Consider the following 25021-nt stretch of genomic DNA (forward strand, 5'->3'; position numbering starts at 1 on the left):
ATTTCGTTAAGAAAGTGTACTTTGCATATTTTGACGTAAAAATTTCAGATCAGGACAAGTCATGGGCTCCAAATAAAGTGTGCAAGTCATGTGTAGAAAATTTACGACAGTGGAGCAAGGGAAAACGCCAAAAATTAGCTTTTGGCATTCCAGTGATTTGGCGTGAACCGAAAAATCAAGTAGATGATTGCTATTTTTGTTTAGTTCAGACTTCTGGTTATAATAAGAAGAATAAGAAAAAAATTGTGTTTCCAAATCTCGACTCAGCAATTCGGCCAGTTGCTCATTCCAATGAAATAGCCGTGCCAATTTATAAAGGACTTCCTTTACTTGAGAACGAGCATGATCAGGATATGCTAGATGTTCTTGAGGAGCAAGAACTGGATGTTGATTTAGACAATGAAAATTTAATTTCTAGTTCTGGACCGCAACGTTTTACTCAAGCGGAATTGTGTATCATCGGAATCAGTTATCTTCAAGATTAAATGAAAAAAACTTACTGGAACAAGATATGAAGATAACTTTTTATCGTAGCAGGGAAAGTAATCTTGTACAATATTTTAAACACAAGTGTGGGTTTGTTTACTGTAACAATGTGTCAGGTTTACTAACTGAAATGAGTGTTGTACAATATCATCCAAATAAGTGGCGTTTTTTATTTATCGACACTTCAAGCAAAAGTCTCAAGTGTGTCTTACTGCACAATGGGAATGTATATGGCTCAATTCCTATTGGCTATTCAGTCCACTTAAAGGAAACATATGAGGACATTAAAAAGGTTCTGAAGTTATTAAAATATACAGACCATAACTGGATCATCTGTGTGGATCTTAAAATGGTGAACTTTTTACTTGGCTTTCAAAGAGGATATACAAAGTTTCTGTGTTTTCTATGCTTCTGGGATAGTCGAGCTAGAAACCAACACTGGAGTCAGAAACGTTGGCCTCTTAGAATATCCTTAAATGTTGGAGAACAGAATGTTATAAATCAACCTTTAATCGACAGAGAAAAAAATCATTTTTCCACCTCTACACATCAAACTAGGTCTTATGAAGCAGTATGGTAAAGCTTTAGATTTACAAGGTGACTGTTTCCAATACATATATGAAAAATTTCCACGACTTAGTTATAAAAAAATTAAAGCCTGTGTATTTGATGGACCGCAAATTAGAACTTTAATGAGAGACCCAAATTTCATCAACTCTATGAACAAAATTGAGAAAGAGGCCTGGACTTCATTTACGATGGTTGCGAATAATTTTCTTGGAAACAAAAAAGCGTGCAATTACAAAATCTAGTGGAAACAATGCTTGAAAATTTCCAGCGCCTAGGTTGCAACATGAGCATAAAGCTTCATTTCCTATACAGTCATCTTGATAGATTTCCCGAGAATTTAGGTGCTGTAAGCGATGAACAAGGCAAAAGATTTCATCAAGACTTAAAAACTATGGAAGATCGGTACCAAGGAAGATGGGATTATCACATGATGGCCAACTACTGTTGGAGTATTCAAAGGGATTGCCAAAACAGAACACACAGCAGAAATTGCTAAATTTCCTGAAACTCATGTGTAAGTAAAATTGTTATTTTTTTATAAATATTCTTGTAATTTTTAATGAACATTGTTAAGTAGTTATGTATCTAATTATTGGCCTCTCTCGCATTCAAAGCGCCAGTACGTGCCGTTGCGAATAAATGCATTCTTACGCATTTATTCGTTTACTAACAAGCGTGAGCGGTGAGCACTCCGATTCTGATCTGTGCACTGCTTTGAATAATAGGCTATATCTTCAGGAATTTTTTGATAAAAAGTTAGGAACAGATTTTTAAAAGTACATACTTTCAGAAAATAATATTAAAAATTCGATTTTTTGATCCTCTAAATAGTACTGCCGCCTTAAAAATATCAAAAACTTACAAATTAGCAAAAAAGAAAATGCCATAGAGGAAAAACCTGATGTGATAGAGAAAAATGGGTTTGATATTTGAAATCAGCTCACCCAAATTAGTAAAAAACAAGTCTCGTATAAAAGTCAGCAAAAATTGTGTTGGACTGTGTTATCAATAGGAATGTTTTTTTGAAGTTTTTTCTTTACTTTATAGCCCTTATTAATGTCCAACTTTGTTTTATGAAAATTTTTGGCTTCTTGGGCTACACCAGTGCCATATTCTCTCTATTAGTGACCTCTCAAACATTTATTTTTTATGGAATCCTTCTTCTCGTTTCATGATCTGTACCAAATTTGGTGATATTCCAGTTGTTAGATTGAGCTACATAAGGCTCTGAATAGGAGAAATTTAATTATTGCCACTCTGTATTTCAGAGCTGCTTAGTTTTGTGTTTTGGCTGAGCCAAAGGTGCAGTGTTCCTAGTATTGGACATGACTTATTTCTTTTGTATATTTAGACTATTCAAGGGTAAATAATGGCAACTCCACGATTTTTAATGATTCCATCACTATAGTAGAAGGAATCGAGTTATATATTGCAATAAGTTGAAAGGCATGATGACTGATGTGAAATATTTTCTATTTTATTTATGCATTCGATGTTTTGGTTTAAAAATAAAATTTGTTGATTTCCATTTTCTAAGATGCTGTTTTGTGTATAAATCATGCTATCCCAAAAACTCTTTGAAAAACAAGCAGTGATGCGACTTACAAGTGTTAGCTGAAAATGTGTTCATGACTCTTATTATGCAACCTGTAAAAGACTGTTTATTTAGAATGACAAAAAAATAAGTTTCAGTTGAGTGTTTGTGTGTGTGTGTATTGCCTGCTGTTCTCTTTTATTTATTTACTTTTAAAATTTTGATCTAAATTTAAATGACAAATGACCTCTCATAACATCATTAAAAATGTCCTGAGAGATTTAAATTCACAATATCAAAAAAAAAAAAAAACTATATGGGGTTTAAATTTATATTCATACTCAAAAAACTGCAAAATTCCACCAGACTTCTAGATGTTGAATCCCAACTCAATATCTAGAAGAAAATGAATAAACCTGACATCAGAAGAACTGAAGATAAGAACCATCAATATAAGGAGTATTAATAGAAAGGAAATCACACTTGCAGAAGAATTGGAATAATGCCATGTTGACATAACTGCATTACTGAGACCAAGAAGACAAAAACAGGTGAGGTCTTACTAAATAAGTATAGGATGTTATTTTCCTTGATCATTATTTTCAATAGTAATCAAGGAAAGGAAGGGATAGCAGTCAGTACTAAACAAGAAGATAAACTTCTTGATTGGAAGGCAGTTTCAAGTAGAGTTATGTATGCAAACTTCAAAATGGGGAGATGAACAATGAAACTTATTTATGTCTGTGGTCCTACGGAAGGTTCTTCTAAGAAAGAAGTGGAAGAAAATTTTCTGGGTCATTAGAACAGGCAGCTGATATAAAGAAAATGGAAAAAGTTGTCCTTGTTGGAGATCTGAACAGCAGAGTAGGAAATGAATCCCACAGGCATATAGGAACATACTGAAAAAATTTGGAGATAGGGCAAAGCTAATAATAATAGTAAGAATTTACTTGACTTCTGCTCAGGATATGGACTAGTCGTTACTAACACTATGTTTCAACATAAAGATCTGCACAAGTTCACATGGAGAGAAGACACAAGGAATAAGAAAAGCCTCTTGACTACATCATTGTTGATAGTGATATCAACGTGTTGATTCAGGATACAAGAGTGTACAGAGGATTTGAAATTGGAGGTGACTGTTTCTTAGTACTAAGCAGGATAAAAATGGACATCACATTGAAAAGAATAAAGTTTTAAAAAGAATTAAACTTGAGCAGATTTTGCAAGTTAATTGTACTTGACTATACAAATATTATTGAAGAAAAATTAAACAAATTGGAAACAAGAACTAAACCTTGGAGTCTCAGTAACAAACTCTGAAGAAGACAGTGATTGATTCAGCTGGGAGGTATGTGGTGAAGTTATTTACAATGATAGAAAAATAAAAACCCATGGTGGACACAAGAAGTTAAAGAAACAGACCTGAAAAGAAGAAAACATACCAAAAGTTCCTAGCAAATAAGTCAGCAGATGTTCGAAGAGAATACAGAAAGAAATGTAAGAATGCTAAGCTATGTGTAAAAGTAGCTAAACAAGTCATGGAAAGAATTTGGTAAGAGTATGGAAAATAAATATCTATCAGGAAGGTGACAGTGTTCTGGAGATCATTGTTGAAACTTAGAAATTGAGGAAAGAATACTGTGAAAGGAATCAACTATGATAAAGGTGACATGAAAACTGAAGATAAGGATATCCTAAATGTATGGATTAATTACTTTGAAAGACTGATAAATGAACCATGCAAACCTCTCCCCAATTAAAAGTATCCTATTAATGACTGTAACACTAACATTATATACGAGGGTGGCCTGAAAAGTTCACATCCTCGACCATAGTTGGTAACACTGTTGGCAAGATTTTTTTTTTTCTAAGTTGGTACATCTGTCATAAGCATACATGTGAAATTGCAAGTAATTCTATCGAGTATGTTTTATACTGCTGCTAAAACAAAAGTGTTGTCTGTATCCCTTGAAATGGATAAAATTGAGTATCGTGCAGTTATAAAATTCTTTGTAAAGGAAGGTTTAACGACAAAAGAAATTTATTCAAAGTTCATAAAAGTTTATGGGCACCCTTCTCCTTCGGTTTCGACAATTAAGAAATGGGCTGCTGAGTTTAAATGTGCCCGTACCAGCCTTGAAGATGATCCACGTGAAGGACATTCAAAAAGTGTAACAAAACCAGATATTATTAATCAAATACATGATATGGTATTGGATGGCCGGCGAGTAAAAGTGCACAAAATTGCTGAGACTATAGGCATTTCAAAAGAACGTGTAGGATATATTTTGCATGAAGAATTGCAAATGAAAAAGCTTTGCGCAAGATAGGTGCTGCGCTTCCTCACATCAGATGAAAAACGCACTCTCATGAAAATCTCTGAACAGTGCTTGAAGCGTTTTAACAAGAATAAAATTAATTTTGTGTGTCGATTTATTACTATGGATGAGACTTGGATTCACCATTACACACCAGAATCCAAACAGCAGTCAAAACAGTGGACAGAAGCCGGTTGTTCAGCGCCAAAGAAGACAGAGTCGGTTCCATCAGCAGGAAAGGTCATGGCATCAGTGTTTTGGGATGCTGAAGGCATTTTGTTTATTAATTATCTTGAAAAGGGTAAAACAATAACTGGGGAATATTATTCCAATCTTTTAAGCAGACTAGACGAAAAAATTTGTGAGAAAAAACCCGGTTTGCAGGAGAAAAAAAATCATCTTTCATTATGGAAATGCACTTGCCCACAAAGGTGTTTTGGCAATGGGAAAATTAAGGGATCTGCACTATGAATTGTTGGAACATCCACTCTATTCCTCAGATTTGGCTCCCTCTGATTTCTATCTCTTCCCAAAACTAAAACTCTTCCTTGCTGGTCAGCGTTTTTCTTCGAATCAAGAGGTGATTGTAGCTGTAGAGGGGTATTTTGCAGATCTTACCGAGAACCACTACAGGTGGGATAATGGCACTGGAGCATCGCTGGAATAAATGTATTAGTCTTAAGGGAGATTATATTGAGAAATAAAAATAATTTTGAAATTTTAAATTCGTTTTTTCATTGTTAGGCTGAGAACTTTTCAGACTACACTCATGTACATATTAGGATTTATTTTTCCTCAATACATAAATTTTGTTCATATTGAAGTTATGAATATAAATACAATTAACAAAAAATAAAATAAAATTTATTACAAAAAATATTTTATAGTTACTTTTGACCAGAAATTAGGTGAATGGAAATCAAACACTGAAGAAAAAAGCATGCGATCATTCTTTGATCGGGAAATATATATCTGATCACTGAATTCAGTATTTTGTTATTCCTCCTTGAGCCCGAATAATGGCGTTCATCCTTTGTGGCATGCATTCGATAAGCTGTTGATAGTCAGTTGGCAAAATTTCACTCCAGCTTTCCATGATTGTTTGGTTAATTCGACAACATTTGTGGGCCTTTTGATGTCAATTTTTCGCTTTAAAATATTCCAAACATTTTTGATCGTATTAACATCCGGGCTATTTGAATGCCAAGTCATAGTTTTAATTGGGGTATTTTCATTTTTTTGCAAATAGTTCATGGTTCATCTGCTGCAGTGACAAGATGCATTATCATTTGAAAAATTAAGTCATTGGAATCCTAGAACCATTTTTCAATACTAGGAACCAAAAAAATGCTCTAAAATTTCTTCCTAGATGTCAGAATCAACTGTATATAACATGACACATAGTTTTCCAACATCTTATGATGTCATGCAATCCCAAACAGTAAATGAAGGTGAAAATTTAGCCTCAATATTAATGCACTAACTCTTCTCCATACAAAGGTACCGTTATTATCACCGGTTCGAAGGCAAATTCGAAATTCGTCACTAAAAATGACCTTTTTCCGGTCATCAAATTCCCAATTTACATGATTTTTACACCATTAGAAATGCACTTTTTTTTGTGTTGCTTTGTCAAAAAAAAATTTCATTTTAGCTTTTCAAAAGTGAATCCTTGACCTTTCAGCTGATTTTGCTTGTAGTCACTTACCGTCACTCTGTAGTTCGACTATGCAGCATTAAGTTGTTTGGATGTTGATCGTTGCATGGTCTTTGCAAGTTCAGACAGTTTTCTGTGCTGTCTGCATAAGGTGGCATGTGGACATCCACTTTGAGGCATGCTTTTTACACTACTAGTTGAACTATGTTTTTTCCAAATGTCATATACAGAACTTTGAGCACATTTTAATTAATCTAGTTACTTGTCTTTGAAACATCCCATCTTTCAAATATTCGGTCATTCTGTTTTTTAAATTGCTTGAAAGTTCTTTCACAGGCACCACACAGGTTTCTTTAACACTGTAGATAGAATTCAGATTTCACAATCATGATTCTACTCCTTATAAATGTTTTCTTTATGCTTTACGCATGCACAGACAATTGCAGATTTGCATATTGGGAAATTGTACATTTTTGTTTCCTCAGCAATCACTTACTTTTTTCCAACTGTCAGTTTCTTTGGGTACTTTTTTTATAACACAGATAATTTATTTTCTTTAAATTAGTCTTTAAATCTTTGAATCATACAAAAAAATTTTCTTCCCTTTTTATATTTTCAAATGAGTGATTTCATTTTTTGCATACTAAAACGTTTATATGTTAAGCTTTCCAAGAAATATATAGTGTATATTGCAGTCGTCGTAGTGATAACACCATTGATCATTTTTGCTAGGGGTTGTACAACATTTTCAAGAGGAATGCAAATTAAAACTTGAAATGTGGAAAGGCAGCTGAAGTAGATGATATTCAACCAGAAATGCTTAAGTATGGAGGTATAAAAGTTTTGCAGTGGCTGCACTGCATAATTCAAAGTGCCTGGTCAGAAGGTTGAATTCCTGATGATTGGAGTATTGCTCTCATAGTGCCTAATTATAAAAAAGGGAATACAGCAGAATGTGAGAAAAATGTTCCAGGTACGATTTATGCAAGCATACTGGCATAAAGATGAGAAAGATTGTGGAAGAGAAACTTGGAGAAGAACAAGCTGGGTTCAGGCCAAATAGAGGTTGTCGACATCAAATTTTCACTTTAAGACAAATAGATAAGAAATCGTGAGAATATGACAAGGATCTGTACTTAAGTTTTGTAGATCTGGAAAAGGCATACAACAAGGTGCCCAGATAAAAGTTTTTCAAAATATTTCAATTATATGGAGTGAATGGAACAGAGCAATGCATTTAAGTCTATTTTTAAGTTGTCAGTCAGCAGTTAGAATTGAAGGAAATACAGAAAGATGGTTTAATGTAAAATCAGGGGTAAGACAAGGATGCACATTATCTCCACTCTTATTCATCATCTATATGGATCACATTATGAAAGAAAGTGGCATTAGACCTTATATTAGAATTGTAGTCGTCAAACTTAGCTCATTGCTTTGTGCAGTTGATGTACTCCTAAACACATCTAGTGAAAGTCTCAAGGATTCTTTAACTAAATTGAATAACATCTGTAACAAATATTTCATGAAAAATCAGCAATAAAAAGACCAAAGCTATAAAAGTAGGCAGAAGCATAGAAAACTTCAGCTGCATTTTGAATGGAGATCATGTAGAACAAGTAAAATATTTCAGCTATTTAGACACATTTTTTAGTGAAGATGGCTGGTTAAATCTAAAAATAGACAATAGATTAAGCAAAGCTGGTATGGTGGGTAGCCAGCTGAATAAATTTATATGGAATAAGAGAGAAATTGGCCAAAACACCAAACTAGCAGTATACATGACAGTGTTCAAACCAGTTTTAAGTTATGGATCTGAGAGTTGGATTAGAAATAAAGCACTTGATCAAAGACTAGAGACCGCAGATATGAGGGTTCTGAGGAAAATTAGGGGAATGAATCAATGACATCAATGGTAGAATCATATTAAAAATTAAGATATTAGAAAGAAACTTGATTCACTTTTATTATTAGAAAGGAATTATTAGCATTCAATGGGTGAGGAAAGGTTAGCAAAACAAGTGTTTGATTCCAAGATAGCAGGAAAGAGATATAGAGGAAGTCCAAGGTCTAAGCGGATTGATTCAGTCAGACGAGTCTTAGAAGCACAAAATATTAGATAGGACAATATTGGAGTTCTCACAAGTAATAGATTGATTTGGAGGAAAGTTGTTGATAGGCGATTAATAATAATGTAAACTTAATCATATGGCGCTGTCATTGTAACCTGAACACCCCTTGGTGTTCAGATGACTCAAAAAAATTTGTTTGGTACAGGAAATGATTTCAAAAATTACATAAAATATAATGATGCTATAGATGCTTATTACATAGATACATACTATTGCTTTTACGTAATTTCCACACACATACTATATTATTGCTATGTTTTGTTAATGTTGTCTGAAAATTTTTTTTCTTCCTAAGAAAAAAAAAATCATGAATAATTTTCAATGATCATTTGTCTCAAATTAATTGCATATGTCAAAGTTTTAAAAAAAGTTCTCTGTTTGTTGTAAAATAAGTTTTATTTATTCTTTACTCGTAATTTGAGTTAAAAATTACTTCACAAAACAATGCTTAGTTTATATATTTATATGGTTTTTTTTATGGACTAAACAAAACATACCTTTAGACTTATCACAGCATGACATTTATAATAATTTAGAATGTTAGACTTACAATTTTCTGATCTTTTTCACTAGTTTTATCCTTTGAAGTCAGTTAGGTGATAATGCATGTTTAAGTCCACTGCCTCTCCATGGTAGGTGGAACCGAGTATTCTGCAAACATGCTTATACTTTACCACTTTTGTTGTTTCCGTACTTTGACAACAGTAAAGGTTCCTTTACATGCTAATTATAATCTTGTGGATGCAATGTCACATCACATAATTAACTTATGTTTTCTCTGAAACATTTACTCACTGATATATGTTTCTTAAACTAATGAACTCTTTAACCTTTTTGCTGAAATGCATAAATGTAAGCAAGCTGATAAGTAAAATATGTCTCTTTAAAGATACTTCTGAAATTGTCCTGGAGTGCTGTTGTCATATTATAATGACAACAGTACTTCCATATTCAGTATTGGGAAAGTTAAAATAGTTCAATGAAATTGAAAATTAAAATTGTAACCAGTTCCAGAAAGTAAAATATTATTACACATAATTTTTATTGTTGAAATTTATGATTAGATATTATTATGTGACACCTCCAAAGAGTCCAAAGACTCATCGAGGGAGGACACTTGCTTACAGCTCTGCTCTCCATCTCCACTACTCATTTCACCAACTACAGCGAACTGCATCATCTGCACCAATGCCATCTACTGCCCACACCACCCCTAGAATTTTCACAGACAATTTATGATAATTCTGAAAATATATTTATAATTATTTATTAATTATAAATTAAAAAATGACAACTATGATAATTATGATAATTATTCTTATAAGCATTTTTTCTGTAATTAAGCAAAAGGCCCTTAAGAGTCTTTAGAACCATATTTCACAGAAGAATAAGTAAAATTATTTGATACCAAGTAATCAAATAATGTGGGAAATTATCTCTTCTCTTTTTTGGACTTTTAATAGAAAAATGAATAACATTGTGATCATTTCTGGATAAGTACAAATAGCATGTTGTTACTTTGTTCACATTTTTCATGTTCATCTCACATTTGAGCATAGTTCTACAACTAAGAATAAATAATACAGGAAAACAAAATGATTGACAAGGCACACCTGCACTGTACTTTTGTTTGCAATGTGAAATACTAACTTCATACAATTAATGGAGAACACCTACAACATCCAGTGACTATGCATATACAAAGAAAGCTGTGGTGCAAAAAATATTACCTGCATCTTTATTACATTTAGTGAAGTAATAGCAAACTAAAGTTTGCACTAGCAAATAGTAAATTACTCCCCCCCCACACACACACACATACAGTGCAAAAATGACAGTTTTCACTTACAACTCATTGTGTATGTGAAACTTAATTTATTTTTGCAAATTAAATGTAATTTAATATTTGGGCAGTTGACAGAAGAAGAATAAATATATTTATTAATATATTGTTGGCCAAGTGGTTAGCGTATCTGCTCTACAGCCAAAAGGCTGTGGGTTTGAATCCCACCATGGGCATGGATGTTTGTGATTGTCTGTGAAAACTAGTGGTGGTGGTGGTAGGCAGTAGATGGTACTGGTATAGATGATGATGATGTAGATGCCCTCCCTCGATGAGTCCTTGGACTCCTTGGAGGTGTCGTGCAATAATAATAATAATAATTAACCAAATATGATCAGATAACGGTTTGAACTTAAACTTTATTCTAAATGCAAGATATAAGTGATACTTTTTGCACTTTAGTTACCTTTTATATGTGTTGTAAATGTTCCATGTCAATTTTAAGAAGCTAATATTTCATATCCAAATAAAAGTGTACTTCAGGCATTTTCTTTTTCTTTCTCCCCCACTCTTTTTTTTTTCTTCAGTTATTTCATTTTTCTTTATACATTATAAATTAATAACTTTTTTAAACGAAATTTATGACAAGATCAAGAGTACTAGTATTATGATAATAAAATTCGCATAACCAGGTCACAATAGTTCCACTTTAGGACACTCGTGCATTGTGGAAATGAACAGTCCATGGGTCTCGAGTGTCTACTCTCCACTGACTCCCTTTCTCCAATCTATTCAGATAACACAGACTTTGATATATCTATGAATCTTTCTGGATAAGACTTTCTATTAAGGTTTTAAAGTAAACAGAATTTTTGATAAAGGAGGAAGTGTTGCTTGTAAGGAGAGAAAGTGATGCTGCTCAGAAATCCAGTGAAATATTATTGAGTGCAATAAATTCATTATTTTCCTCTGGTGTTTCTTATAGTGTTATGCATACCTTTACTTGTTTTATAGGTTCTCCATTAAGAATGCAGTTGAAGTTTTCCATGCACTATCTGTTTTCATAGTTTGTCTTTTTCTTGCTAATTTTCATGCAAAATTAACTACAGCTGTTGTTCAGTTTAGTTAAAGAATTCTGTAGAGCTGCACAGGTATTTAGGAGTGCATTGTTATCTGCATAAAGCAGAGTTAAGTTTGATATTTCTGATTCCAATATCAGGTTTAATGCCACTTTCATGATGTGATCCATGTAGATGATGAATATTAGTGGAGATAGTGCACCCATGACTTACAACTGATTTCACCACTTTCTTGACTGCCTTTAATTCTAAGTTGCTGACTTCCAACTTAAACATAAACCATGTATTTGTTCTGCATAATGTTCCTTCTAACCCATATAATAGTAGCATTCTGAACATCTATGCTCATATCACCTTATCATATACTTTTTCCAGATCTATAAAATTTATGTACATATCCTTGTTAAATTCCTACAATTTCTCTACCGTTTGCTGTAAAGTGAACATTTGAACTCAGCTTGTTCTTTTCCAAGTTTCTCTTTCACAGTTTTTTTCCTTAGCCTCTTCTCAAGTATTCTCTTGCATATCCTGCATGAAACAGAGAAATTCCTCTGTAATTCTCACATTCAGTTCTACTGCCCTTTCTATAGATGGAGGTCTACTCCAACCATCTGGAATTCATCTATCTCACCAGGTCTTCTGAATTATGTCATACAGTCATTGTGAACTTTTATGCCTCTATTATTAAGCATTTGTGGTTGAATATCATCCATTACATCTGCCTTTCTATTTCAGGTTTTTAATGATTTTTTTTCTATCTCAAATGTGGACATGTGCTCCTGACTCTATTGCTCTTCAGTAGTTACTATGTTATCACTGCTCGTTTCATTCAATAGTCTTTCAAAGTAATTACTGTCAAATATCAGTATCTTTAGTTTTTGTCACACTGATCATCCCTGATTCCTTTTACTGTACTTGTTTCTTGATTTCTGAGCTTTTTCATTAGCCTCCAAAATATTTTGCCGCCACCTATATTCTTGCCAAACTTTTCTAATGACTTTTGTTTAGCTATTTTATGCATATCTTAGCTCTCTCTTACATTTATCTCTGTATTCTGGTAAGGCAGGGCTTCTGCCAGCTTACTTGCTAGTAACTTTCAGTTGCTTTCTTCTTTTTCATGACTGTCTCTTTAAGCATCCACCATGGTGTTCTGAATTTTTTCATCTTCACAAACAACTTCATCACCTGCTTCCCTAGTCAAAGCAGTCATTGTTTTTAATTGATAATAATCAGTGAATATTTCATGGCTAAGTTACTTGGCTTTTAGAAACCTACTTTTTTGCTTATTAGTTTATTTTAAATAAAATAAGTTTGCATCATTAATATCACTTTCATACTTATCTTTGACTACATTTTTGTTACAGGTATTGTTGTAGATACAGCTCAAGCACTGAAATTTGCTATAGATATTGCACGGGGACTGGCATTTCTTCATTCCTTGGAACCCATAATCCCTCGCCTCTATCTTAGTAGTAAACACGTTATGGTATGTTTGAATTACATTATATTGTCAATAGAGTGCTTTGTCTCTATTTTTATTTATTTATTTTTTTTAATGTTACTTTCATTACTGCAAGAGGGATAAAAAAAACCTTGTCTGTTTTGATGGGCTCAGTAAATTCTGCAATGTTGTTGGTTTCTATGTATGTCAAATGAAAAGTACCAAAAATTATTTTTAATACATAAAATTACAATAAAAGAGCATCTAACTGCATGTTTTGGAAACATGTTTTTCTCTTTCAGTAAAACTGCCCATTATACATCATATGGTTTTGCTAGAGATTTTTTAGCCCATTGGATTTTTCTCTTAATACCATCTTCCTTGTATTAAATTAAGGATTCCAAGAAATTATATCTTTGGTTTTTCCTTTATCCAAGTATAAGCAAACAAAGTTTGTACTTGAAGTATCCTTGCGACTAACCTACTTGTATATAGAAGTTAATGACTTCACATTAATTGTCTTAGTATCCCATAATGCAAAGCATACATCCTTTTGGGTGTGTATATGCTATGAAGTCATTAGCTTCTATATACAAGTAGCTTAGTCATGAAGATACTTCACGTGTAAACTTTGTTTGCTTACTCTTGGATAAGCCACGAATATAATTTCTTGGCATCTTAATTTATAACAGCAAAAAAACTTTCAACAACTACCTCTGATCCAGAGACACTTTTTCACTACGTGTATATGGGAAATATATGACTTCTGCATTACTTCAACCTAGGTATCACTTTTATTAATGCTCATCATTGGGTTTGCTTACTTCCTGGGGAGTAGTGAGTTACCATTTGGTGGTGGTTTTTTTGCCTGCCATTGAATGTAGCCATAGCAGAGTTTTCTGTCCTGGAGTCATTCAAGTAAGGAGTGATAAGTTTAGTAATGATCCTTTAGGGTCATTGAATGAGATTTAGAGTGATCTTATAGCGTTTTTGGAGGGGTATCCCTGCACTTAAACATACCTCAAGTCAAAACTGGTCTGGGTAGTGGCCCTTCCCATAAATGCTTAACATTGCATAAAATTTGATCCCGTAAACAGAAGAAAGGACAGAACGAACTATCCACATCTTGTCAAAGTGATCTGTGATCCACTGACAAACACTTCCAAATTAATAATGGTGATAAATAGCAAGCTAAAAGACAGTAGCCTCCAATCGCATGTACGTGCTCGACCCGACTTAACCTTTGAACAAAGACGCCAACTCCGAAAACAGCTAGAAGAAAAACTCCAGAATGGAGACAACAGCTGGACCATAGACTACAGATAAACCAAACTAGTGCAAAAACCAAGTGACGCCACCAAGTAGACCAGTATGCAGGCACTGCATAGGAAACGTGCAAGACCCCAGCGGTCAAAGCCATTCCCCACAGACCCTTGCATATCCACTACACCAACATCCGTGGTCTCAACTCCAACCTTAATAGCGTTCACTACCATCTGCAGTCAACCAAACCTTACCTACTCTTCTTAACAGAAACACAAATTTCACCTTCCCCCAGCATCATCCATCTCAACCATCCAAACTATTCACTATTTAATTCCTTTTGACCCAAGGATGGTGTGTGTGCATATATCTGCTCTGACATACCCTGCCACAGAGCACCTAACCTTAAATCGCCCAACTTTGACCTCCTTTGGCTAAAAATATCTATCCCCCCACTCAGTCAAATTCATCTGCCGTCTCTATTGCTCTCCCAATGCCACCAACCACTCCGAGCTCTTTAACTTCCTCTCCTCAAAAGTTGATTTCCTTCAGTCCCACTATCCTAATAGTGAAATCATCCACCTAGGTGATTTTAATGTTCATAACACCAACTGGCTTTCCTCTTTCAGTTGTACAGATCTTGCAGGCAGAGACGCCGAAATATTTGCCATCACCAACGAAAAATCATGCATACCACAACTGGCTCAAATTAAGAAGCCCGAAACAGATGCAAAAAAGTATCAGTGATTCCAAAACAGAATTTGAAAAAGGCAAAAAGCAGGAAGCTTGCAGCCTGTCTTAGCAGCATGCCTTTTGGTCTCTCGCAAAAGCAATTGGCCGCAACTTTTGCCTTACACTACTTCCCCCACTATCATACCCAAATGGCTCAATTGCAACATCACCCACAGAAAAAGCTAATCTCCTGGCTTCACACTTCGCCTCCAATGCACACATAACCGACAATGCAAATATCCCCCAGTCATTCCAACTGCTCAACACACAATGCCCCTGTATCCTTTTGCCAGAAAGAGATCATAAACCTGTTGTCATAATTAGACACAAAAAAAGCCCCTGGTCCTGATGGCATTCCTCCAATTGTCCTGAAAATCTGCGCAGCAAAACTGACTCCTATCCTATGCCGTCTATACGCACTCTCCTACTCTACCGGTATATATCCCAAAGCCTGGAATTTGGCCTATATTCAACCCATTCCCAAAAAGGGTGACAAATCGCTGCCATCTAACTACCGCCCTATCTCACTCACCTCAATCCTATCTAAAGTGATGGAGAAAACCATTAACTCTCAACTCCTACTCTACCTTGAAGGCACCCAGCAATTAAACGACCACCAGTATGGATTCTGTCGATGCCGATTAACAGGTGACCTGCTGTCATATATCACCGATCTCTGGACATATGCCATGGAAAAATTTAGCGAATCCCAAGTAGTCGCACTTGATATCTCTAAAGCCTTTGACTGGGTCTGGCACAAAGGCTTATTAAGCAAACTCCCATCATTTGGTCTGTCTCAGGACTTCTGCAGATGGATTGCCAACTTCCTGTCTGGACACACACTATGTGTGATGGTAGATGGCTCCCTATCCTCCCACTATCCAACAAATGCCAGGGTCCCACAAGGTTCAGTTCTCTCACCGATCCTCTTCCTTCTATACATCAATGACCTACTTCAGTTGACCTCCAACCCAATGCACAGTTTTGCATATGATAGCACATTGCACTCCTCCCTTTCATTTGATAAACCTCACCCTGTACAACTCCAACCCACAGAACATCAACCACAACTCCCTTAACGCAGACCTCCAAAACATCCTCCGATGGGCTCAGATAACCTTGTCAACTTCAACGCTAGTAAAACCCAGTTCTGTCTTATTTCACACAAAAAAGAACCTTTTTCCCCCAGTATTATTTTCGATAACACTCGAATTCCCAGACAAGATGAAACCAGTGCTTTAGCAAAAGGCCTTGATTTTGCAGTTATTCCTGCACTCATTCCTTATCTTGATTTCTTACATAATATAGAATGCAATCTGTCAGGACTTCCTAGCGACGATGCTAATAAATTTCATTTTGAAGTTGCGACTTCGTATTTAAAAGCAAATTACCTCCATGCAACTTATCAAATGCTGAAATCAAAGGGCTAACTTCTTTAAGGAGAGATAATAAAATATCTATTTCTAAGGCCGATAAAGGAAAAGCTATTGTAATCATGAATAAGACTGACTATGAGACAAAAGTATCCAGCCTTTTAGAAGACACCTCTACCTACCAAGAGACCACGCATAATCCTACAAATTCACAAATTAAACAATTAAATAAATTATTTGATGAAGTTATCAGTTGGAACCCAAATTAAGTGGATAAATTATGCACCTACTTTGGAAGAACTCCCCGCCTATGTGGACTCCCGAAAACCCATAAAGAAGGTTATCCAGTGCGATCTATCGTGAATTGCATTGATTCTCCTACCTATCGAATTGCAAAAGTCTTTTCACGTTCCTTAAGTGCTCTCACTGGACATTCCAGATCCTACATAAAAAATTCATCAGATTTTACAAAAATCAAGGATATAAAAATCAAAGAGTCTGAGTTGTTAGTCAGTTTCGACATTGTTTTTCTGTTTACCAATATTCCATTAGCCGACACAGTCAAATTATTATATGAAGATTACCCTCCAGATATTGCAAAGATTTTCAAATTTGTTATCCATTCAGATTATTTCAGCTGGAAAAACAAGATCTACAAACAAGTTGAAGGTATTGCCATGGGTAGCCCTTTGTCTCCACCTTTGGCTAACTACTTTTTGAAACAATTTGAAGACACTATTTTTTCATCCATTCATCCTCAACCATCCCTTGGCTATCGTTATGTCGATGATGGTTTGCTATTTGGTCACATACTGAAGATGAGCTTTCCACATTTCTAAACAGATAAATAGCCTTCGCCCATGTATTCAATTCACCATGGAAAAAGAAAATTCTGGTACCTTTGGCAAACTACTTTTTGAAACAATTCGAAGACACTGTTTTCATCCATTCATCCTCAACCATCTCTTTGGTATCGTTATGCCGATGATGTTTTTGCTATTTGGTCACATACCAAAATGAGCTTTCCACATTTCTAAATAGATAAATAGCCTTCACCCACGTATTCAATTCACCATGGAAAAAGAAAATTTGGTACTTTACCATTCTTGGACATCCATTTATGTGCTCTAATTAATAGAGCACATAAAGTTTGTTCTTCCCCAGTAATCTTACAACAAGAACTTCCCATCATTAAATAGTTAATGGAATCGAATAATTACAACCTCAATCAAATCCAACAGATAATTGAATCTTATGTTCCAATACCTAAGGTTTCTTCAACAGTCTGCAGAGTTCCAATCCCTTACATTCCAGGAATCTCAGAACCTATAGGTAGAATTTTGAAAAAGTACCAATTGATTCCTACATCATATGTTCCTATCAACAAAATTTCCTCTTTATTGCCTTCTCCAAAGGATAAATTGTCATCTCTATCTTTGGCTGGCATTTACCAAATACCATGTGAATGTGATGTTTCTTATTTTGGATAAACTGAAAAAAGAATTAAGGAACATCAATATTATATTGAATACAACAAACCTCAGAAGTCTGGTCTAGCACAACACAGTATTAACAATACTCATAATATCCAGTGTGATAAAGCTATTCTCCTCCATAGATGCAGATTCAAATATGAACGCCTTTTTAAAGAAAGTTGTGAAGTTATTTTACACCGACCGAATTTAAACCGAAATGATTATCTCTCGAAGTTCTGGGAGACTTTTATTTTATGTAATCAATAAAAAAAAAAAACAATTATCTTATAGATTAATTATTATTTTCTGTCATTTCCTAGCATGGCAACAATTGTATTTTAATAGGTGATCCACCGAATGTTTATTACTTGTATTCCATTCCTATAACTGTTTGTGTGACACTGAAGATGTACTATTAGTTTAGTATGAAATATCTATACCTTTATTAATTAAAAGTTATTACTGTGGTCTTACATGTTCTTTTAATAATTATACTATGCCACAAGTACTTCTAAAAATAAGATACATTAATTTTCACTTTAACTGTAATATTTGATGCTTTCCATAATTTGTTTAATGACCTGAAACAATTTTGTGCTTGAGTAATTCTTTGTAAAATGTCTTTGTCAGTGCCGCCGCCTTGTTTATTTATTACTGATTCAAAGTATGTAAAAGTATCAACATCTTCAATTGTTTAATTTTTTAACTTAATTTCTTTATTTGATTTTTCGTTTATTCACATGATCTTGGTTTTCTTGTTTTTTATATGTAGACCCGCAGTTTCTGCACCGCAAGCAAAGTCATCAATTTTTAGCTGTAAGTCATTTAACTTGGAGGACAGGAGCACTATCATCATCTTTGTTTGTTTACACTTGAATAAAGGATAAACCAAGAATATAATTTCTTGGCATCTTTAATTTAATTTATAACCAAGTGAAAAAACTTTACTACTACTATATCTCCTATGATTGTCCTCGTATAAACAGCCTGGTATGGTCTCGTCAACACCTGGTGCCTAGTTGTCTTAGTATTAATTAATATGCATAATGCTTGACTTTTATTGGCAGATAAGGGGGGGAAGGGATATTTAACTTGTCTATTGCTGTTGGCATTAATTTTCCTGCAGTTTTTCTGTAAGATCACAAAATTAGTACAGCAGCTACTAAAATACATGCTTTTGTTGCATTGTTACACGTACATATTTGAATCATTTCTCTGTATTGGGTTTTGCACTTGTGAATATAATTCTCTAATACACAATTATATTATTTTTTAAATCAAGCATGAACAAATAATTTTTGAGAATTTTGTTACTGTTTAAAATAAAGCATCAAGAATAAAATTTTGTTTTGTTCAGTATTTGCAGAAAAGTAAGATATAAATCTGTTCATTATTAGTATGCAGTATTTTTAATAGACTTAAAATTTTTAAGTTATAATCCACACTAGAACTTGCTTGTGGTCAAACATTGGATAAAATGATGAGGATGAACATTTTACTGGCTTTCTGTTAGTTGTTTTGTTGCTGCATTTCACAGCTGGTACCACTGAAAGCAGGACACAATTTTCTTACGGTATAGTCTGTATACAATATATTTAAATATTTTTTCCTTTTAATTGTAGTCTTTTGTCAATGGCAGGACAAAACAGAAGAAACTTCCATACTGTAATATTGCAATATGTGATTTTTTTATCATGAAAAAGAGGTTGGGGGGTCATTGTTGGATCTGTGCAGAAATTGTGACAGAACAATAGAAGCAGATATAGCATTTCTGAAATCACATAACTTCTGGAAAAAGTTTCTCAAAATTATTTTATTAAAAAAATTTTTTATTGTTGTTAATTTTACCTTACACTGGCATTGGCATTTTGGAATGCTAAAGGCATTTTGTTTATTAATTATCTTGAAAAGGGTAAAACATAATAACCGGGGATTATTCTGATCTTTTAACCAGACTAGACGAAAAAATTCGTGAGATAAGACCGGTTTGCAAAAGGTTTGCCACTCTTACTCATAGCTGAGGGTGCATTTTTTTCTTCATAAAGAATTTTATTCCAGATAATCATGAAACAATTATTTGGTTCATGGAAGTTTTTCATAAGTTCATAAGCTACTATCAGTTAGTTTGTTTTATACAGTTGTCTGTATCCCTTAAAATAGATAAAATTGAGTATCTTGTGGTTATAAAATTCTTCAGCAAAAGAAATTCATTCGAGGTTCATAAAAGTTTATGGGTTAATACAGTTCATAAAAGCTTAAAAGTTCACTCTTCTCCTTCGTTTTCAACAATTAAGAAATGGGCTCCCGAGTTTAAACATGGCCGACCAGCCTTGAAGATGATCCACATGAAGGACATTCAAAAAGTGTAACAACACCAGAAATCATTAATCAAATGCACGATATGGTATTGGATGACTGGTGAGTCAAAGTATGCGAAATTGCTGAGACTATAGGCATTTCAAAAGAATGTGTAGGATATATTTTGCTTGAAGAATTGCAAATGAAAAGGCTTTGCGCAAGATGGGTGCCACTCTTAATCACAGCAGATCAAAAATGCACTCACATGAAAATCTCCGAAAAGTGCTTGGAGCATTTTAACAAGAATAAAACTGATTTTGTGCATCGATTTATTACTATGGATGAGATTTGGATTCGCCATTACACACCAGAATCCAAACAGCAATCAAAATAGTGGACAGAAGCCAGTTGTTCAGTGCCAAAGAAGACAAAGTCAGTTCCATCAGCAGGAAAGGTGAAATCTAAGATTCAGGGTGGCGCAGTATAATATAAATTTTCCCTGAATCCGAAGAAAGAACCAGCACTGAAACAAAGGAATTGCCTATTGGGAATCTCTTTGTCTTCTACCCACGTGCAATATCCTTAAAATTGATGATAGCCCAAAGTAAATGTAGAGACTGCATAAGTTAAAGAGTTAATGAGGTATAATTAAGGTTATAACAGAAAGTGTTGAATTAAGGAATTATTAACGATATAGACACGAGGTTAATATTATAAGACAAGTAAGAGCAAATATAAGGAAGTGACGACGTAACATGGCGTTGTCGCCACATCACAGATTTGATAACATATTTAAACTTCACATATTTAACATTAGTATGTTAGAATTTCACTATCTGTTTTTATCTTTTCACTTTCTTTCTTCCTTTGAATCCAGCCGAGTTATGTGTGCTTATCCCTGCTGCCTCTTCATGGTAGAAGGAACCAGGTGTTCTGTAAATGTGCTTGTACTTTTGCACATTTGTGCTTTTCATATCTATAATTTGACAATAGTAAAAGTTCCATTACATGCTGTTTATGACTTCAGGGATGCAAATATCATAATTAAACTTATATTTAAAGTTAAAAAGGTACTGACTAACAAACAGTATGTATACGTTTTTTAAGAATAATGAATTTTACAATAATCTTTCTGATTATAAAAGTGAAATGTGTGTGTTCTATTTTCCTCCTTTTGATTAAGAAAATAGTAATAATTCATCAAATGTAATGTTGTCTTCTGGCAAAAGTTTCTCAAAATTATTTTATTAAAAATACTACTGGTAATAGTAGCTACTACAAATAGTAGCTGCTACAAATAGCAGCTACTATTACCAGTACTTCATGTTTGAGGTTTAATGAAATATTTACAGCACTAGGAAAAGATTAAAAACTAATTTTAATGCAATATTTCATCTTTCACTGAGATGTTTTCAGGGATTACAAATAACTCTTGTAACATGCACTCAAATACAACACAATACTAAGTGAAACACATGGGGGACTCTAAAGGTGGCACCCTCTATGGACATTTGTAGGTGTCCTAGGATGTAAAGCGGGACCTCCGATAATGTTTCCCAAAAAGTTTTACGCAACTGTATTTATTTTAATTGGGTTGATTTCTGAGTGTCGCCACAGATTCTAAAAACAGTTTTTCTTTTTCGAATTTACTGCGATCCCACAGGAGATCCTGTGGGTTGTATCCAAAACATGGTTTGCAAGACCAGATTGACCGTAGTCGTGATTGCAGATGTATGATTTGTGTTCTAAACAGATGGTTGCTGATCTGCTGTCTGTCTGAAGTAATCCAGCTTGCAGGAACAGGATACTTTATATACTCCAGGCACTGAGAGAGGAGGGAGCTGATCTTTGGTAGAATGGATAAGGGTAGCAAGTTTACAGTGGGGCTTAAATGTTGTGTAAAGGACCTGGCTATTTTTTCTAATGTGCCACGAATGTAGGGGATGGCGATGGCATTTCTGAAATCCTTTGAAGAGATGGCCTGGGAATGAGGGAGGAACTGATTATTTTTTTTTTAATTCTGTAATCGCTGTGCCATTGGAATGGAAGCTATTGTGTATGTGATTGAGTTTGAAAGGGAGGTTCCACTCAAAGAAAGATTGTGGGCTGTATTGGTTAGTTTTAATAATGCCATAATTGTTGAGAGGGGGTGGTGGTGGTGGGAGAGTTTGTGAATGTATCTTTCTGTGCGAGTGGGTTTTCTATATACAGTGAAGGAAAGGTTACCATTAGGAAGGCATGTTACTAAGGTGTCTAGGAAGGGTAAACTATTGTTATTTTCCTTTTCCATTGTAAACTTGATTCTTGGATGTAGGCAATTGAGGTGACTGAGGAAGGAGTCTAACGTCTCTGTTTTTTTCAGCTGTTATGTCCCTGCATTCTCAGTTGGGGTGTGTGTGTGGGGGGGGTTAAATTGATGAGATTCTCCTCGTGTTATATAGCAGGTGCTCATACTGAGTATGAGCACATGTATGTACGAGTATGAGCTCAGTATGAGCACATGTGGCAGTGCTCAGTTCAAGAAGATCTAGATTTGAAATGAGCACATGCCACATTATTTGAACCTCAGTTCATTGTCACTAGGCATTCAACATTCCTTTCTTTCACAACAAATGTTTTTAGAAATGTTAAATGTTTGTACTTGGGGCAGAGCTGACTACTACCGGGTGCGTCCCCAGGTGGCGGATCGGGGAACAGCCTTCAGATATGGAGGCTAGCTGCGATATAAGCAGAGCAATCTGGCGAATAAGCAGCCGTGGAACAACAGCGACTGAGCTATCAGGGCGTGGGGGAGCAGAAGTGGCAACTCTGTCTCACTTAAAACCTCGCAAAGCCCAATGACAACTCGGTGACATGGCGAGTAGTGCCACCATTAAATAAGTACCTGCTGGGGTCACTGCCCCTGACATTGGGAAGCAGCATTGTCAGTACTGACACAAGGTTGAAGCCAAATGATGACGGAAAAGCTTGTGATCAGAGATTTGCAGATGGCAATATGATTATATTGTGTACGTCTGTAATACTGCGGAGCAGAAAGCAAATGGAGAAACTACTGCTCTACCTTATCTCCAGAACAACCACCATGGCGAGCAAACCCTTACAATTGGCCCCAAGTTCCCGGCGTCCCTTAAATGGGACAGGGGTGCGAAGAATCTCCGGCTCAAAATGGTGTCCACTTTTAAAATTGCAACTTGGAATGTCAGAACTCTGTATGAAGCTGGCAAATTAAGAAATGCCACAAGAGAAATGAAGAGGTTGGGCATCCGGATTTTGGGAATTTGCGAGACAAGATGGCCAGGATCTGGAAAGTGTCAACAAGATAATACAACAATGTATTACTCTAGGAATGATGAGAACAAACATCGACATGGGGTAGCTGTAATAGTAGATGAAGAAATCAATAAATCAGTACTAAATTGGATTCCATTTTCTGAAAGGATAATGCTGTTACAACTTAAGGGAAACCCCGTTAACATAAATATCATCCAAGCTTATGCACCCACAGCTGACAAAGGTGAAGATGTTGAAGAGTTTTATGAACACCTAAAAGAGATTAAAAACCTAACAAAGAAACATGATATAAACATAGTGATGGGTGACTTCAATGCAAAAGTAGGAAGAGGGGGGTGATGGAGAAATTGTTGGTGAACATGGCTTAGGCACCAGAAATGACAGAGGAGATCGCCTAGTCCAGTTCTGTCAGGAAGAAGATCTAACAATAGCAAATACCTGGTTTAAACTTCCACCCAGAAGACTACACTTGGAAATCGCCTCAAGATAACCAACATAACATTGTCCGAAATCAAATTGATCATATACTGATAAATAAAAGATTCCACAGTAGTATAAAGAGTGCAAAGACTTACCCTAGAGCAGATATCTCATCAGACCACAATCCCATAGTTGCAGAAGTACGTCTTAGATTAAAATCAGCTAAAAAATCACAAAAGAAGAAAAAGAAAATTGATGTAGAAAAACTGAAAGACCCGAACATAAATAAAAGTGCCAAGACACAGCTTAACCTGCGATTACAACAGATTAACATAGAAGAAAATAAAAGTGTGGAATCTCTTTGGAATAGCTTAAAGAATGCCATCGTAACAACAAATATTGAAGAAGTAGGTTATGTGAATAATATAAAACAACAGGAATGGATGACAGATGAGATTCTTTCTCTTATTGATACAAGAAGAATGTACAAAAACAAAGACCTGTCTTTATGTGTTTCATAAAGAGAAATCTGTCTTTATGTGTTTCATAGATTTTGAAAAAGCATTCGACAAAGTCAGACACACTAACTTAATAGAAGTCCTTCAACAAACAAGGCTAGATGAACAAGACATAAGACTAATAACAAATCTGTATTGGAATCAGTCAGCTACCGTTCAATTAGACAACATTACCACCAGTGATATTAACATCAAAAGAGGAGTGAGACAAGGATATGTGCTCTCACCACTCCTGTTCAACATATACGCAGAGGTAATCTTTAAAAAAGCATTGGAAGAATGTCCAGAGGGAATCACAATAAATGGAAAGATTGTTAACAACCTACGATATGCAGATGACACCGTGCTAATTGCAGATAACATTATGGATCTCCAAAAACTCATTGACAGAGTATACATAGAAAGCCAAAGAATGGGAATAAATATAAACATCAACAAGACAAAATACATGATCATCAGCAAACATCCAGCCTCATCAATGAAACTGACACTCAATGGGAAAAATATTGATCAAGTGTCAAGATATAAATATCTTGGTTGTTGGCTTAATGAACAGTGGGATCCAGAAATAGATATAAAGACAAGGATTGAAGTTGCACGGCAGTCCTTCATGAAAATGAGAACACTATTCTGCAATAAAGACCTAAACAT

The 25021-nt window shown here is 34.8% G+C and overlaps 1 protein-coding gene across 1 annotated transcript in view; it reads left to right on the plus strand.

Annotated features, from left to right (window-relative positions):
* Window positions 1-25021, plus strand: part of Ilk (integrin linked kinase) — a 165384-nt gene that overhangs the window by 99085 nt on the left and 41278 nt on the right. Inside the window, exon 8 of the mRNA XM_090406216.1 lies at window positions 12924-13045. Coding sequence (XP_090262342.1) covers window positions 12924-13045 — 122 coding nt within the window. The remainder of the gene's footprint in view (window positions 1-12923; window positions 13046-25021) is intronic.

Source organism: Typopeltis vanoorti, chromosome 16, assembly GCF_054136105.1.
Source record: "Typopeltis vanoorti isolate ZY-2024b chromosome 16, IOZ_Tvanoo_1.0, whole genome shotgun sequence".
Classification (NCBI taxonomy): Eukaryota; Metazoa; Arthropoda; class Arachnida; order Uropygi; family Thelyphonidae; genus Typopeltis; species Typopeltis vanoorti.